The sequence below is a fragment of the Danio rerio genome, chromosome 15, assembly GCF_052040795.2.
Source record: "Danio rerio strain M-AB ecotype USA chromosome 15, GRCz13ab, whole genome shotgun sequence".
Taxonomy (NCBI): domain Eukaryota; kingdom Metazoa; phylum Chordata; class Actinopteri; order Cypriniformes; family Danionidae; genus Danio; species Danio rerio.
Window position 1 is genome coordinate 16,769,358 of NC_141035.1, and position 18,407 is coordinate 16,787,764.

General features: G+C 36.4%; 1 protein-coding gene, 1 long non-coding RNA gene and 1 pseudogene across 6 annotated transcripts in view; all 3 read left to right on the plus strand.

Annotated features, from left to right (window-relative positions):
• The window catches only part of si:ch211-11n16.2, a 32,866-nt gene that overhangs the window by 1,715 nt on the left and 12,744 nt on the right, over window positions 1-18,407 (plus strand). Inside the window, exons 2-5 of one of the 4 annotated variants that reach the window (XM_087283771.1) lie at window positions 4,534-4,628; window positions 5,244-5,748; window positions 8,607-8,824; window positions 11,912-12,018. In XM_087283771.1, coding sequence (XP_087139897.1) covers window positions 5,508-5,748; window positions 8,607-8,824; window positions 11,912-12,018 — 566 coding nt within the window. In that variant the 5' untranslated portion in view covers window positions 4,534-4,628; window positions 5,244-5,507. Of the gene's footprint in view, window positions 1-4,533; window positions 4,992-5,027; window positions 5,749-7,417; window positions 7,447-7,936; window positions 8,004-8,574; window positions 8,825-11,911; window positions 12,019-18,407 lie in introns of those variants that run through there. The other 3 variants (XM_087283772.1, XM_087283773.1, XM_087283770.1) reach the window with 3 other exon arrangements.
• Window positions 14,024-15,319, plus strand: LOC147833622 (uncharacterized). Its single transcript, XR_015509156.1, has 2 exons — window positions 14,024-14,326; window positions 15,265-15,319. It is a non-coding gene; the product is annotated as an uncharacterized LOC147833622 (long non-coding RNA).
• On the plus strand, window positions 15,430-16,166 carry LOC147833623 (uncharacterized; annotated as a pseudogene). The gene has a single exon (XR_015509153.1). The product of XR_015509153.1 is annotated as an uncharacterized LOC147833623, transcript variant X1 (transcript).

Here is an 18,407-nt window from a genome sequence, read left to right on the forward strand (position 1 = left end):
TGTTTAAAAAAAAAAAAAATAAAAAAAAAAAATTATATATATATATATATATATATATATATATATATATATATATATATATATATATATATATATATTATATATATATATATATAGATATATATATATATATATATATATATATATTTATATTATATGTACACACACACATACATACTAAGGTTGGCCGATGTCGACCAATTTGGCATCGTACGATATCTAATGTGAAACATTGCAATAGACGATGGCATCGTCGTCATAGGCGGAGGTGAATTAATCATTTATGAATAATTAATTAATTTATAACGAATAAGTTATTTGTAGCCTACCGTTTCAACTACCTGACCCGCATGGTCTTTGTTTTACCCTTAAACAAATCATAAATAAATAAATAAAGATAAGTTGCACACAAAATACTTGTCAGTTACTTTTTTCGCGGGAGGTTGGCTGGCAAAAAAAGGTGCACAACCAACAGTATCTAAGGTTTTACTAAAATTACTAAGTAGTGTGAAAGTGAAAGACTAAAGCAGTGTACTGATGCTGTGACATGTTACCTGATAGATTCAAACGACAGAAGAGTTGTGAGACAAGATTTATTAAATATCACGTTTAACAACTAAAGTGAGACGCGATCCAGTGGTATATCCTTGATAAACTGTCCGATGTGCACTGCTATCTGGAGCTCCTCAGACGAGCCCATGACAGTCTGTGTGCGTTGGGGGGCTTTGTCTGTGTCATTGGTCTATGTGTGTGCTTTTTCAGCAGACGGAGGGCTGTTCAGAAATGCTAGGTTAAACGGTGTGGATGTGGATAATTTTTGCTCTAAAATGCCATGTTAATACTAAGATGTATTAGTGTAAATGGGGGCCGAAGGCCGCGCACACCGGGACGATTTTTGCGCGCGTTTTCTGTTGACGTTTAACGCCTCATGAGTCGTGACTAAATAAAGGGCGCCAATGTGATCATGCACACCAACACGCAAAACACCAGACGTAAAAGTGTCAATTAAAATAAAAAAAACGCCTCATGCTCTTTTTTTTTTTTTTTGACGCGCCACTTCAAAACCTTCTCCACCAACCAGGTTTGCACTTTTGTTCACGTGCACAGAGCTGCTGAAATTACAGTAATCAGCACTTGGAGCGCAAAACTGTCAATGCGAGCACACATTAAAGAAGATGTTATGAATATGGAGCTGCTTATTGTTCTGGTGAACAATAATCAATTTTTCATAGCTAGAGCTGGAGCTGCTACTTAAACCATCCATAACAACAAGGTGTCATCTTTATCTTTTTCTATGTAACAAGCGGGTCAGATGCTTAAAGTTGTGTAGCGCCATCTAACATCAAGGAGTGATTTTGCATACTCTTCTGCTCGACGCCAGTCAAAATCGCTTGGGTTTGAATCTGGAAAAACGTCATGAAAAACCCTGATGATAAGCGCAAATGAAAAGCGTGCCGGTGTACGAGCCTTAAGTGTGTATTTTTCGCAAGCAGGTTTGCGTTCGCCGATGCTGGATCAGCATCGTGTTGTCTATTGGCCATCGGCGATGGACAATGGCATCGTCTATCGGCCCATACCTATCTCATACAAACATTTTAGAATAAATGTCAGACAGGTGGGCCTTCAAAAACTCGTTTGTGCCCTGAAGTAGAAAAGGTTGAGAACCTCTGATCTAAACTACTCTTCCCTGTTGATCACCCCTGACCTACTTTTTGCTAAATCTGAATTTCATGATCTGAATTTCTGGTTTTTAATTTTAGGATATTGAATTTCATGTTCTGAATTTCATCTTGAAAACTTGAAACAGTATTTTTGCAAACTGGATATTTGCAGTCTAGGAATTCAGAACACACACACAAAAAAATGAAGTTTGAAAATATAAAAATTCAGTTTTCTTACATTTCAAATGTTCACTATTCAAGTTCTGAAATTCAAATTCAAATAAAGAAATTCAAATTCAATAATTTTTTAATGGCATAAAATACAGATTTGTTAAATTACAATTGTCAATAATTCAAATTAATTTGACATATTATTAGCTCCATAAACCACTATTTTGCACAGTATGGATATGTAGGTATGTAGACATTTTTGTGATCTTCTGTAACTGTTTAACACTGATCACAAATATTCAGATTATATATCTTATTATTTTTTGGATACTTTGTGTAAGAGTACGTCATATATTGTTGTTCCATTTTTATATACTTAGAAAGCTTTGGTAATAATTTTGTTATACCAGTAAACTGTTGAACATAAGTATAGTAATAGATGGAGATAATAGAAAGTGGCAGAGAACACAGACCAACAATGATATCGAGTAACAAATAGAGACATTGATAAATAGAAGGAGGTGTTTTGGTGGGAGGGTAGATATGTAAATAAATGGATAGATAGAAATACAGACAAAATTGACAAATGTTTTGACACGTTAACATTTTCATGCACATGGTCTTTAATCACATCTTAATCGGTTGGGTTTAATATTGAATTGGGCCACTCTTCGCACTGATGCTGGATGACAATGCTTGGCACACAGTCTCCTCTCTAAATCTTCTCAGAGGGTTTTATCAGGTTGAGGTCAGGACTCTGTGCAGGCCAGTCAAGTGTTTCCACACCAAACTCGCTTGTTCATATATATATATGGACCTTGTTTTGTGCACTGGTGCTCAGTTAAGGAACAGAAAGGTGCAATAACAAAACTGTTCTCACTAAGTTGGTAGTCTGAAATTGTCTGCAATGTTTTGGTATGCTGAAGCATTAAGAGTTACTTTAACTAGAATTAAGGGCCAAACCCAAACCATAATTCCCCTCCACCAAAGTTTACCTTTGGCTCAATGCAGTCAGGCAAGTACTGTTCTTCTGGCAACCTCCAAAAGTAGACTCATCCATCTGATTGTCGGAAAGAGTAGCTTGATTGGTCACTCCAGAGAACATGTCTTTACTGCTCTAGGGTCAGTATTGATGTCCTTTAGCCCACAGCATCTCACACTTATAACCTTGAATGTGCAAGGCTCGAATTTGCAGACATTTTGGTCACCTATGCACCTGAAATGTAATCTATGCGGCCTCAAAATATGCTTGGGAGCATTCATGAGAGTGCATATAATTGTTATAGTGCAGCCTGCTTTCATTCCTCTAAAATGTTTTCCGCTGTGTGCTAATGCCAGGGTGATGAAACTTGTCTTAGGTTGATATTAGCTGTCAATCACTCAGTCACTGCTTTCTGATGTCAGATGACTGGTAGACTGTGCAAAGGATTTAAGAAGAGGGAATGAAAAGAACAGGTTTGTAAACCACCTAAAGTTACAAATGGTACAGGTGGTGCTAATCATGTGGTGAATGTTGATCCACCAGCCAAAAGAGCACAGAGTTTTCAGAGAGTGCTTGAAAGATTTGGAGTGGTTGTGCTAAAAATGGTTCTGCATTCACTGTGCGTTCAGTGCAAATGGCAGCTAAATGCAGTTTAATGCTGCATACATCATCACTAAGGAAGCTTGCCTTTATTACTGTTTTAACTCACACTGCAGTTCATGAAAAAGAAGAGCAGTGCACAGACTTATGGTGTCTATTGGGAGAAGCAGGAGAATCTACGGTAAGCAGAGCATGCACACGCTCGTGTTCTATTTATTAAACGCAAGCGTGTGTGTGCAGGTTGTTGCGATGAACACAAACCTAAACTTATAAAATGGTGGAATTGTTTTCTTTTGTTTCATTTTCTTTTCTTTCATTCTTGAGATGCAAACTATTTTTCCATTTAGTGAATGATGACTCAGTGCTTCCCACAGAATTAAAATAGACTTGCTGTGGTAGCTGGATTGACACACACCATTTACCCACATGACATAAAAAGTTGACTATTTGCGACAAACAAAACATAATTTCATTTAGCAATAATTTAACTCATTATGGCACTGTTACTGTATACACTGTTTCTTTCCAATGGGTTAAAGTAAAAAAAAAAAAAGACTTGAGATAAAAAAAGTAATCCACTATTTCTCTTACTTTTATACTATTCAGGAGCCATGTGCACCCACTCAAATCTAGTCAAATCTGCTTCTCTGTCTCTCTCTTTCAACTTCAAAGTCAACTCGAGTGCCAAAGCATTTTAGATATGTATAAAAAATGGCTTATGTAATATATTAACATCATCAAATTAATAAAATAATCAGCAAATGTGAAATAAATGACAGAAAAAGGAATAAAAACAGACAATGTACCTAAAAAACATTTTAATTACAAGATTAAAACGTGTAAATTATTTAACCAGTTAACCAGTACTAATGGTGTACATATATTTTGCAGCCAATTTCGTCCTCTTTGAGTATATAGTAAAGTTAAAAAAAAAAAATAAATTATTTGATGTTGCTCTCACAACTGTGTGTGTGCAGTCAGCTGTGAAGCCAAGCGAAAATAGGCTTAAGTAAAAAGGTAATGCAAAAATGCATACAAGCATTAGAAAGCAAAAGTTGAATCCCTGATTTCCTGGACATTTTAGGAGGTTTAGAAATTCAGGCCTGACTCATTTTTTAGGTCCCAAAAAGGCGCATCTCTGTGGGTCTGCAGTGCATGTGAGACTGTCTGTCTGTGGGAGTGTTGACAGGTCTCGCACACACAGAACGAAACAGGTAAACAAGAGAAGATTTTCCACTAAATCGATCGCGGATGATTGGTTATATTGGGCAGATACAAAAAAATAAATAAAAATTTATGTTAATAATAGTTAAAAAATAAATTAAAAAGTGTCACCAAATAAACTTGGGTGGCTGTTAATATACATGGGTGGCCTGGGCCTGCCCAAGTAAAGTTTATGTGTGGAAAGCACTGAAGAAAAAAGCCATTTTCAGTTTTGAATGAGTTTTTTTATGATATTACATTTGCATAGTTATAGTGCATAGTTAATATTTGTTAATCTTGTTGGACTTTTTGTAGCAGAAAACTTGCATATTAAATATGTGGCAGCATAGAGAAACGGATGGATGGATGGATGAGTAGATAGATAGATAGATAGAAAGATAGAAAGATAGATAGATAGATAGATAGATAGATAGATAGATAGATAGATAGATAGATAGATAGATAGATAGATAGATAGATAGATAGATAGATAGATAGATAGACAAAATATATGTGATGGATAGACAACATGTAGATAAATGTGCAAAGAGAGAACGATTGAAACGTAGATAGATAGAGACACAGAGAGATGATCTGATCTTGATTTCTCTCATACTCTCTCTCAGGTGAAAAATGAAGCTCATTTTCTGCAGAAGCTGGGCTGCAGTGGCGCTCAGGGAGTGAAAGTGGTTTCCATCTTTGGCAACACAGGCGATGGCAAGTCCCACACTCTCAACCACGTCCTTTTTGACCGCGAGGAGGTTTTTGCCACGTCTCCCTCTCCATCCTCCTGCACTGTGGGTGTCTGGGCTGCTTATGACCCACAGCTGAACCTGATTGTGCTGGACACTGAAGGCCTGCTCGGGGCCGCCACTCAGCAGAATCGCCGAATGCGTCTGCTGCTCAAGGTCCTGGCCGTATCAGACGTGGTCATTTACCGCACACGGGCCGAGAGGCTGCACAATGACATGTTCCAGTTCCTCGGCAGTGCATCCGCCGCTTACCTAAAGCACTTCACACCTGAGCTCCGGGCGCTGTCGAGCCGATGTGGGCTAGACGTGCCTCTCTCCAGCCTTGGACCCGCCATCATTGTTTTCCAGGAGACGTCCCGCACTCAGCTGCTGGGCCAGGGTGAGTCAGAACAAGTGCTGTTTACAAGGTCTGCAGTGTTTATCCATATGAACACAGCATTTTCTGATACATGTTGTTGCCAAAGGCTGTTGTACGATTAGCCTGGGGCGTAGAGATTGGTGCTTTAACTTGGGTCTGCACATCAACCTCATGGGGCCCAAACACATAGACAGGGGGGTCTTTGAAGAAGTCTTGATTTTTAGACTGCTGTAGAGTCCCACAGGATAAACATGAGCTGTCAGTTAAAGCAATGGCTGCATTTCAAACTCAATTGTTCACTCTTTTATTTTTGTCTGCTTAGTGATGAGAATTTTAATTTGTTTCTGTGTTTCTAATCAAAAATGTGTGGGCTAATAGATAATAATGTTTGCTCATTTTTATATACTATTTAAATTTTAAATGATTTAATATGTATGCATGATACAGATATTATGCACGCATACTAACACTTAAAAGCATAATTATTGTGTTTTCCAATAAACGTTGAAGTACATTTTAAACTGTGTTGATCTCATTGAGGAAATAGCCCTATTAAAAGTTAAAGTAGTTTGACAGGAATGTTTTTTTAAATGATTATTTTAACTATAGCTCATTTTAATGCATATAGTTCATTCATATTCACTTATGCATTATTAAATGCATATTTTTTTCTGTGATTTTACAGATTTTAAAATTATATATTATGGATGCTCCAATCAGGATATTTGCAGCCGATACCGAGCACTGATACCTTGTCATGGTGATCGGCCGATACTGAGATTTGATTCTGATGCTTCAAGCTTTATAATGCGTAAAGCACATTTTCCCCTCTAAGTATGATACTTAAGTGGACATCTCTCCTTATCTAAGAGTATAAATGAAGGATGCTGCATATAATCCCTTAAGCACGTCTCTTTTAACCATTTAGGCCGCATTTACACTGCATTGTTCAAGTGACTCAATTCCAATTTTTTTTCTCCCATGTGGCACAGATCGGATATGGGCCATGTATGTGTAAACAGGAACAAATCACATGGATTCCGATTTACTCAAATCAGATTCAGGCCTTGTTCATATGTGGAAATTTATAAATTGGATCTGTTCTCTCGTGTCTGCAGTGTAAGCTGGTAGATTGGATTTTCACCTGTCAATGCGAGTCGCGCGTCATTAAAAACCATAATCAGGGCTTAACGATAAGGACTGCCCGATGACCCGGGGCCAGTGTGAGAGATGCTTGGGACAGTAGACAGGATCATTACTGGCCCGGTTGGGGCCACCTTTTTGTTAAATAATTTCGAACTGAAATAAAATACCTATATTTTCCATACTGCTCTTTTTGTTTTGTTAACACATAATTTTGCTCATTATACATATATTGACATTTTAAAAGTTTTATTTAAATAATTTTTAACATTTAAATAATTATAGGCATTATTTTTGACACATAATTTAAAATATGTGGCTAAAAAATAGCTATTAAATTGTATTTTTTCTTTGGTGGGGCCAGTGGAAATTTTGGTCGTGCAAGTAAAAATCTAAACCATTGGCCCGATCGGACCAGTAGAAAAAATCCTTTGCTTTAAACCCTGATAATGAATGACAATGAAAAGTCTGATATTTTCCTAAACTCGTACAAGCAAACTGTACAAGGCCCAGGTAATTAATCATCAACAAGCAAAACAACTCCATTCGGACAGCGAACTACACCTGTACGACAGGGTATGTAAACTTACACATAGGGGTAAAGTTGGTTTTAGATTCGCACATTCATACTTTCTCCGTAATAATATAATTTCATAAAAGTTTTATTTGCAAACTCTAAATAGCAAAATCATATTAGCAGCCAATGACTGTCAAAGTACAACATTGTTCACAGTCAAATAAACAGTGTTAATGTTGTTTTCACCTTACACTTGGAGTTTATTTTACACCGAATATACAACGTGCCATGGTAAACAATATAGGGAGTGTGTCACAAGCTGTCACAGAATGTATGTGTGAATGTAAAACCAAGTTTACCTTAATTACTTAAACTTTCACGTTTCATTTTTAGCATTCAGTGTCTGCAGTTTAATTAACCATATGTAACTGTTTTTGCTGAAATCATTGCTGCAATCAAAAAAGAGTTATATGTTTGATTCTGAACTTACCTGATATAACACGAGAACTGAAAGTCCAGCATTTTTAATTAGGTCATCAATTCCTTCAGCTCCCTTTTAACCAAAGACGTCACTTAATAAACAGTGGCAATAAAAGTCACTTTGTTAAACCAAAGAGTTACATTTTCTGAATCAAAAGCTGAAAAAAACAAGTTTAATTAACTAAAACATTTGAAGATTTTGCATTCTATTGCATTTTGCAGTTTTATTTTCAATTGTGTAGACCACTTTTCAGCATTTTCAAATATAATGTGAACGCAGCATGAATACAAAACAATAAAGATATACAAGATGTGATGCAGCATTTTATTTCTTCTCATTGCCTGTATAAAGTTTACTATACAGTAAAATATTTGATTTGGTCACATTTTCAAAGGGCACAAAAAGTACTTTTTGTCATTTCTCTAACAGAATTGAAAACATTAAAAGCAGCATAATGGTTAATCAGCTTGTTATCTAACCCAGATTTCAGGTAAATCCCAAAGGCAATGACTCAGGTGCTGCAGACATCACAATACAGCTTAACAACAGTGATGCCCTTGGGCAAAACCCCCTGTTTTCATGCTGTAAATCCTCCTTCACGAAAAGAATTGTAAAATCACATAAGCTGTTAACGCTCCTAAAACTGTCGTTCATCTTTTTTTATTTTGAAATGATTGAATTAGTGTCATCTGAAGAGGTGTGCCAGGCTTCTGAAATGTGTGTTTTGATGTCTTCCAGACGTCTCAGGCCTCGGGCAGGCAGACACACTGCTGCAGAAGCGCTTTCATGACCTGGGCCAGAGCACAGACGCCTTTAGTTTGGTTCAGTATGTGGGCACACAGACCATCACTCCCCCCACAGACTACTCACAGCTACAGCACACGGTCCAGCAGCAAGTCAGCAACACATCCCAGAGAGCCCCGCGCCAGCCTGCCATTGTGTTTAGTGCACTGCAGGTATACGTGTGTTTTTGTAAGAGTGCCCTCAAAAACATTTTAGACACTTAAAGGGGGTAGTTCACTTTAAAAGGAAAATGTACTCATCATTTCCTCATCCTCAAGTGATTCCAAAGCTGTCTTTTTTTCCTCTGTTGAACCCAAAAGAAGATATTTAGAAAAATGTTGGAAAGCAATGACCATTGGCATCTATAGTATGAAAAGATATTGTTCATTCATTAATTTATGAATTTTTCATTCCCTTATTTATCAAGGGTTGCCACAGCGGAATGAACTGCCAACTAATCCAGCATATGTTTTTACGCAGTGGATAGCTTTGTTGGGAAACACACACACTCATACACTATGGCCAATTTAGTTCATCCAAATCATCTATAGTGCATGTTATTGACGAAAATGAAGAGCAAAGTGGGGGGGTTCGTAGCGGACGAAAGTGAAAACTGTGTGATGGTGGCGTGTCCAGTTGACGAAATGCGTGGGCCCTTAGAATCGTCCTAACTCAACACCCTCTCTCCCCAGTGGAAAACTCCACACAGAAATGCCAATTGGCCTGAACCAGCCACCTTCTTGCTTTGAGGTGACAGTGCTAACCACTGAGCCACCGTGATAATATATCAATGAAAGTTAAATGCTACTAGTAAGTAAGGGGTGGGGATTGATCTTAACTTCAAAAATATTAACCGGTACGAAACCAAAAAGGCCAATATATACTTCTGCGTCAAGAGCACATGGTAGGTTGGAGAAAGCTTTCGCATAGTCGCATCGCACCTCTCAAAAAATTTAACTACAATGCCGATTGCGTAAAAAGTCTGCTAGGGGCCAGTGACGTGAGGGTTTAACAAAATTCGACTCCAACTGAGAAGCTCTGGATGGATATTTTTGATTTTGTGTTAATCTTATGATTAAAGTTGTTAAACATTCACCAATTCCCACCTCATACTTTGTTGAATTTCCTGCACATTTTATCAGTAAAGCCAGTTCTAGTAAACCTCCTGTACATCCGTTTAGTCAGAGCAGAATCTGTCAACAATGACATCAAGATAATCGTTCTAAAACACTTAGGTCACATGACCAAAGTGATACAAAACACCCTGGTCATGTGACTAAAGCAATGCAAAGCATTGGTCATTTCAGAACCGTTTTGAGACCTGGCGAATCTGCATTTGCATGTTGCTTCATATGAAAATTTGTTTCAAATTCCCGCCCAACTTAACAAGGGGGCGAAGCTCCCGCTTTGTGTTTGGCAACAGGCAGACAGAGAGAAGCAGCATGAGTGAAGGGACATTCAACTGTACATGTACGACTGGGACACAGACCAAGCAAAGACTACAAAATCATTTGTGTCTTTGTATAGTTTTACAGCCAACTGTGTGCTAGTTTAAAGATCCCAGCTTGTACACTGAGACTAATAACCACGCACACTGAATTAACTTTGACCGAAGCACCGGATGCACCTCTCACAGCCTTGACTCGGCACGCCAGACACCATCATGTGGTGAATGAGAGCGATCATGTGGTAAATGTTAATCTTATGTTGAGCCCAATGAGCCTTACATCTAAAAATCCAGCAACGGTGTTCCTTAGGTGACATAGCTTTGACTCACACACTGAAAATGGCGGATGTGAAACAACAAACTGAGCATATGGTAATGCGCGCCTTTCAATCAATATTGGTGGGTGGGAGGGCCGCACTCCTACATCAAGTTGCGGTTGATCTAAAAACTTCTCTAATTGGTCCACCGTTTTTATGTTGTTAAATTTAAAAAAGGGACTTTGTGTGTTTATATCACCCCAATATGACAGTCCATACACTATACCTACACACATGTCTGTCCAAACAGCTTAAAAAGTAAAATTTTCACCATAGGCGCCCTTTAAGCAACTGCTATTTTCCCCAGGGGATTTCCTTGGGGTCTTCATGTTTATTTGGACAGGTTTTTTGTGGGTGTCCCAGTGAGAGAGCCCTCTGGCCTTCGGAGGAGATTTACTACAAATCACTTTGTGCTTCCTTGAGAAACTTTGCTCAACAATCGCAGCTTTGGTCCCGTTTGCGAGATCAGTTGGATAAATCGCAGAAGTGAAAATTGGGCTTAAGTAGGAGCATAATGTTGAGGACATTTTTATGCCTGTGAATGAAAACTATACAAATTACGATGTTTATTACTTAATAAAATTTCAGAGTCATTTTAATTAAAAGACAGGGTGAGGTCTTAAGAGAGAATTTTAGTTTTATTGTACTTAGAGGGCATCAGTGGCACAGTGGATAGCACAATTGCCTCACAGCAAGAAGGTTGTTGGTTCGAGCCCCGGCTGGGTCAATTGGCATTTCTGTGGAGTTTGCATGTTCCCCTCGTGTTGACGTGGGTTTTCTTAGGGTGCTCCAGTTTCCCCCACAAGTCCAAGGACATGCTCTATAGGTGAATTGGGTAAGCTAAATTGTCTGAAATGTATGTGTGTGAATGAGAGTGTATGGGTGTTTCCCAGTAATGGGTTGCAGCTGGAAGGGCATGCTCTGTGTAAAACATATGCTGGATAAGTTGGTGGTTCATTCCACTGTGCTGACTTCAAATTTAAAAAAGCGACTAAGCCGAAAGGAAAATAAATGAATGAATGTACTTCTTAGACTGAAAAAAGAAATATGTAATGTTTACATTTTATACATTTAGCAATTGCTTTTCATATAAATTGCAGTTAATAATATTATTAATAATACGTTATTTGGCTTAAAAGTGTTAAATATCAATCCTGGATTTTATCGTGACTAATCATGGGGGTTTGGAGAGCATAAATCACAAAATCTTAGTGTTAAACCTGTTCTGCTTATACATGTTAATGGTTAGAACAGTAAAAATAGTATTTGCTTTTAAAAGTAAAAAAAAAAAAAAAAAAAAAAAGAGTATTAATATTTGCGATACTGGCCCTGTATTTGTTTGCTATTGGATCAATACCAAATTTTTGCAGTTTCACCTAGCCCTACCTGAAGTGTCTAGAAATGTTTTTGGGGGTCTGTGTTTGCATGTATGTGTTGAGGGTGGTCCACAGAGCATGTCTGTGAGTGTCGCTTCACTGCTCTGCTCTCTCACGCAGGCCCTGAGCGACAGGTTCTGCGGAGAGATCTCAGATGACAAATTCAGCATATGCTCCTTCTTTCCTGATGAATATTTCACTTGCCCATCAGTCTGTCTCAGCTGCAAGTAAGTCCACAAAGGCTTCATGTTCCACGTCATAAATGGACTTTCCATTTTTTAAGGCGAGACACTGCAGGCAAAAGCAAACAGATTTTTGGGTTTGTATAAAGTGTTTTGTTCAGTCTAGTGTAAAAAAAAATAAGAAGAAAAACTTAAAAAACACTTTTAAAATAGGCCTGCACAATATTTTCAGGGTATGTCTTAAAAAGTCTTAAAATGTCTTAAATCTCAAAAGCTAAATTTTAGGCCTTAAAAAGTCTTAAATCTATTGAAATGTTATGTTGCAGGTCTTAAATGTTTTTTTTAACAGGTCCTAATTAGCCTTTTCTTCATTTATATTAACACCCATACAATCACCAACAATCCCAATTTCAATAAAACTTTTAGCTTTTTATATAAAAATTGCATTTAATTACTTTCCTTACAGTAACATTTGCTTCTCCATTTATTTATTGATGAGGAAACTGACCTGACCTATATTTTTTATTAAATGAATATTATTGTAGACTGAATTAATTGACAGCTATGTTTTGTTCTATTCTTGGTAAGGGTTATGGGATTTGTGAATAGATGTATTTGAAAATTACTATTAATAACTATTATTATTGTATTATTAAATGTAATAAATTGTAATCATTTTTTGAAAGGCAAGTAAAATCTTTTTTTACTGGGATATTTGAAAAAATCCTTAGCGTTTAGCTTTGAATAAGTCTAAAATTTCTTTCAAAATGCTCTTAAAAATTTGTTAAATAGGCTTGAATTTAACTAAGTAAGCATATACAATATACATATTGCTGATAGTGGTTGTTTGTTATTGGTTGTTTACCAATTAGATGGGGCAATACTATCTTTAACCTCACCTCCCCAGTTGTTTCTGTTCTATTATTGGCTGAAGTGGCCAAAGGATGAACCCTGAGCTGAAAATAAATATTTATCGTGGGAGTCGTGACGAGAGAGGAATATCATAGATATTTACATTACATGTCACCTACCCTGTGTTGTCTGTTGGAAGCAATGTGTTAATAGAGCCTCTATTTTAGAACAGGGTAGCGCTCCTTTGAAATGAATGTTGGACCAAGGTGTAGTGGAGGACTGGCCACCCGGAGCTATGGATACTTAAACATTTATACATATATCTATGATTGTGAGTTTTCCTGGTGGTCAGTATGCAAATATTTTACTAAATTCAGAAAATTATCATTTTAGATCAGTTTTATTGATGGTTGAGTGACCGCACGGTCATTGATCACAAAGAGTGTGTGTTTGTGTACATAGAAATATATTATCCTCTATTCTGCTTTCATTTCTAATTCTAACGGACGGCGCAATTCGTTTGTGAATGAATCTCCGTTTGCATATCTCAATGTGCATATCCACCTTTCTGATCTAAATGGTATATAAATCTGTATTATTCAATTATTTAGAGTGGACAGCACCGTTATGTTATCAGACACCTTTGTAAGTTACTTAAAAAACCAGCTGTTACTTCATTTAGCCGATAATAATAATAATAATAAATAATTTCTAGCAACACAGCATCTTGTTGTCGTATTTCTATCAGTTTAGTGCAAGTTGGTGCTACTTTGCCTCATGGTCAATGCAGTAAGTGACTATATTACTATCAATAACTTAACTTGTTTTGCACAACAGATCATAGCATACTGAATCGTAAAAAACTAAATCTTACCTATGAAATGTTCTGCCTTTGTGCTTAGTTTTCATTGTTTGCTCGTTATTGCATCCGTACGCAACACAAAAGCTGAGCATCTTCAGATTGGCTTTAGTCTTGACCAGTGGTGTAAAGTAACAAATTACAAATACTCAAATTACTGTTATTGAGTAGTTTTTCTCAGAAATTGTAATTTAATGAGTTTAAAAAGTGCCTACTTTTACTTTTAATTGAGTACATTTTTTGTGCAGTATTGGTTATCTAACGGCGCTGTTTTTAATTAACCTGCCTTCGCTACTTTATTTTCTTTTCTTTATTATTTCTCTATGGTGATGGGCTCAGTCCCGTGATTCCGACCAATCAAATCACGCATAAAAAAAAACACGCGCAGACTGACCTCAAGACACCTGCTAGCGCCACATTTGTAGATCAATCATGGAGTATGGAGAGACTGTTGTGGAAGGGTTACTATGCGTCAGCACAAATACAGGAATTCAGCATCCCTGGTCGTACCTGAAGATGATTTTTGAAGTTAAGGAAAAGAAGGGCAATTGTGTCATCATGTCGTGCCAACTTTGTCTGCCCAGACAAGTTGAAATCTCAGCCTTCAAGAATTCTACATCTAATTTGAAGAAACACATTGAGGTAAGTTTCGAGTATGTTCCAATGTGTTAAATGCTACAAAAAATGTAAACCAAAATACGTAACGTTAAACGCATGGACGCTTTATAGATACTGCAAATTTATAATGTGGGAGCCCTTTTAAGATGAAATCCCTAACATTAACATTCATTAAAATTAACTTACACGCTACAAACGAGAGACTGTTTAGATTATCACTGATGAGTATGACTACTGACTACGGCAAATTGCCTTAATATTGTTATTGCATTTAGGAATGTCACGTTTTCAAAAATATGTACAAACTGCATGCATTCCATCCCTGTTGCGTGAGTTTGTTAAGCCTTGAAATTGCACTTCAAGCTGAATACTAGTAATTTGTAAAATATTTACAGTCAACATGGCAAAGACAGAAAATGAGTTATTAGAAATGATTTATTAATAATATTTAACACTTGTATAACACTTGGGAAATATTTTTAAAATAATTTAATTTTAATAGGGGGCTAATAATTCTCACTTTAACTATATGTGCATCTTTAATGCCCAGCATAAATGAGTGCTGATTTCTTTTAAATGTAAACTTTCTATAGGATGCTATAACATATTTGTTTATATACATAACATCAGTCAATACTGAATTGTATTTTTATTTAAAAAAAGCAATTTTGTAGTTTGTAAATTTTTGCAACACCTCATTTGTATTTTAAATGTATTATCTTTATATTCCTAGTCATGAGACCAAACTCTTATAATTAATATAACTTAATTTAATAAAATAGTTTTGTTTAAATGAACCAAAATATATTGTCTGTATTCACTGAAAATTGATTTAAAACATTCAATTTCAAAAGGGGATGTGCTCATCTGTTTTACATTTAAGCCGTGTTTGTTTTTAAATGATTCAGGCTTTTTATTAGTGGTTTCACTGTTACTTAATTCTTTAATCAATTTTTTTGCAGAGAAAACGTCCACTGAAGTTAAAGCGGTACACAGAACTCATCTTAAAAAGAAAAAGCTGAGAAGAACAGAAGTGTGATTCGGCTGTAAAACAGATGAAGATCAAAGACCATTCCATGTCATGCAGGCAGGTTTCTTAGTCCACAATTGACAGGCTTGTAGTTGCGTTTGTCTGTGAAAGCCCTTATCTGTTTACCATAGTTGAACTTCCAACACTCAAAAATCTGATACACACTATGCAGCCTAGCTGTACAGTTATGTCCAGACCAACTGTGAAGCTGAGAATTTAGGATGCAGCCATTGCTGAGATGGCAAAGGTCAGCCATATAGGTACCACTACTGATTGCTGGACTGCATGACAGTGGAGTTACATCGGTGTAACCGCACACTGGATTGATGAGTCTACACTGGAAAAGAGGCCTGCTCCTTATCAGAAGAACAACTGATTGTGGGTCGAATTTTATTAAAGCTTTTAAGGTGTATGGTGAAAAGAGTCAGGAAGAGTTGATTGATGTTGACTCGGAGCCAGTGACACTGGAGAGCAAAGAAGATGGAGAAGTTGTTGAGGTTCAGTACACCTGTTCAATCTTAAAAACAAACAACGGGTTAGAGTATCATCTACCAAGCATCAGCATTGCGCATGTCATCTTCTTAATTTGGTAGCTACTGTGGATGATTTCAAAGCAGAGGATTGAGAGGACAGCAGTGAGGTATACAAGAAGCTTACACATTCAACATTTGCAAAATGCCAGGCATTATACAATAAAACCAGCAGGTCTGCCATCAATGCTGAGATCGTCCAAGAAGAATAAAAAAATACAGTTCATTCAGCCCAACAACAATACGGATCCTAAAGGAACAGGGAGAAGCATCCCTTCCGAATATTTGTGCATCATTTAAAATCAAAATGTAAGTCCGTTTTTCAGCAAATTATTTTTATTGTCATCTATAAGGTACACTGCAAAAAATGCTTTTCTTACTTAGATTTTTTGTCTTGTTTCGAGTCCAAATGTCTAAAAAATCTCAAAACAAGAAGAATTTTCTAGACAAGCAAAACATATTGTCTTGTTTTGAGAAATAATATGCCAATATTAAGTGAGTTTCTCCTTAATACAAGCAAAATAATCTGCCAATGGGGTAAGCAAAATAATCTTATGTCAAAAGGAAAAACAAGATTATTTTGCTTCCCCCATTGGCAGATTATTTTGCTTGTTTTAAGAAAAAACTCACTTAATATTGGCATTTTATTTCTCAAAACAAGACAATATGTTTTGCTTGTCTAAAAAACTCTCCTTTATTTAAGACTATTTAGATATTTGGACTTGAAACAAGACAAAAAATCTTAATAAGAAAAGCATTTTTTGCAGTGTATTTCTGTGATTTTATTTCAGATTTTTTTTTTTCCTGGAAATAGGCTAAATCCTGCTGAAATTTCTTACCTCTCTGAATACTGCATCGTGATGAAGCCTGTGTCCATGGCTTTGAACATTCTTCAGTCTGAAACAAACACTCAGATGGGGTGGCTCCTTCCCACCATCTACCTTCTTGAATCCAAGCTCAAAAAGATTGAGACTTCAGTCAAGGTATGTTTTCCCTTATTCATGCTCTCCGGAAAGGTCTACAAAAGTGCTTCGGGGAGTTCATGGAAGATACAGAACTCATTAGTGCTGCAATTCTTCTTCCAAAATTCAAAACGTCATGGACAGACAAGACCTACATCATAAAAGCAGGTAAAATATTACAAGTATTTTCGATTGTGGTTTGTTAAATTAAAAGGGTGAGGGTTAAGGGTAAAATATCTCTGACAACAACAAGTAGTTGGTACAAAACACGCTAGTAAACATGCCATAGTTTTTCTATCTGCATTATCTGTTATTGTAGTTGTTAATATTTGTGTTTTAGGTATGGACTACATCCTTCACCATCTTGATTCCAGTAAGTGCACCCATCCAAATGAAGCACAACATGATGTTTCTGACGAGGATTACTTTTTTCTTCCATTAAGACTTGTTCCATCCCCAACTGAATCTGAATTGGATGGGTACTTGGCTTGTGCCTCAGAAGAGATGGGATTGCTTTACTCATTTCCTTTGATGAAAAAACTAAGCCTCAAACTGAACACACCCCTGCCTGCTTCTGCAGCATGCGAGCATCTTTTTAGTTGTGCTGGGCAACTGTTTACAACAAAATGAGCTAGGCTGGACAATACAAATTTTGTGAACCAGTTCATTGTAAAATTGAACAACACGTTTAAAACTTTAGTTGTTGTTTTTTTTTCCCCTCTACATTTAAAATTGCAAGTCTGCATTCATATTTTGGGGGTCGGTTAATCCATGTTGTATTCATTTGTTTAATCTTCTAATTTGTGCTACAGGCTCAACTTTTATGTTTATGTACAATTCTTTTAAACATTTTATTTTATTTTATTTTTTAAATTGGCCTGCAAGAATATTTTTGTAGAAAGGTTATCATACCTCATTATTGGCTGCTTATTGTTATTATTGATATTTTAAAACATAACATGCCAGGATGTTCCGTGCTCGCAGTCATAAATAAAACTGTTGGGGAAAAAGAAATTGTGTGTCTAATACTTATTATCACCCTAAAAAGAAAATGGTTCTGAGTTAAGCTACATTTTTAATTTGCTGGCTGTAAGGTGGAATTATTTTAGTGTAATACTCACTACTCTTGAGTACTTTTATGAGATCTACATTTTACTCATACTTTGAGTAGTGTTTAGAACCGATACTTTTACTCTACTCTCTCTACTTTAAGTATGCTTTTTTAGTATTCTTTGCACCACTGGTCTTGACTTGTGTGGTTGAATGACTTTTGTCCTGGGAGTCCTGTACAAATGTGGCGGCGCTATTGACGCATACTCAGGGTCCGTATACAATATGTAGTGTATATATCTATGGAGAAAAATTACCACAGCTAATCAGAGTCAAAATATCTGCTGAGGTTTTTAAATTATTCATAGTTATATTATTCATGAAAGACCTTGACACAGTTTTTAGAATGAATTGGACTTGAAATTTTATCATTAAAGTAATATTTTAAATAATGAAATTATAATTAAAACAAATATTTTTCTATGGAAATGTTATTTTATAAGAAATCTAAGGCATATTTTTCCAATTTGCTG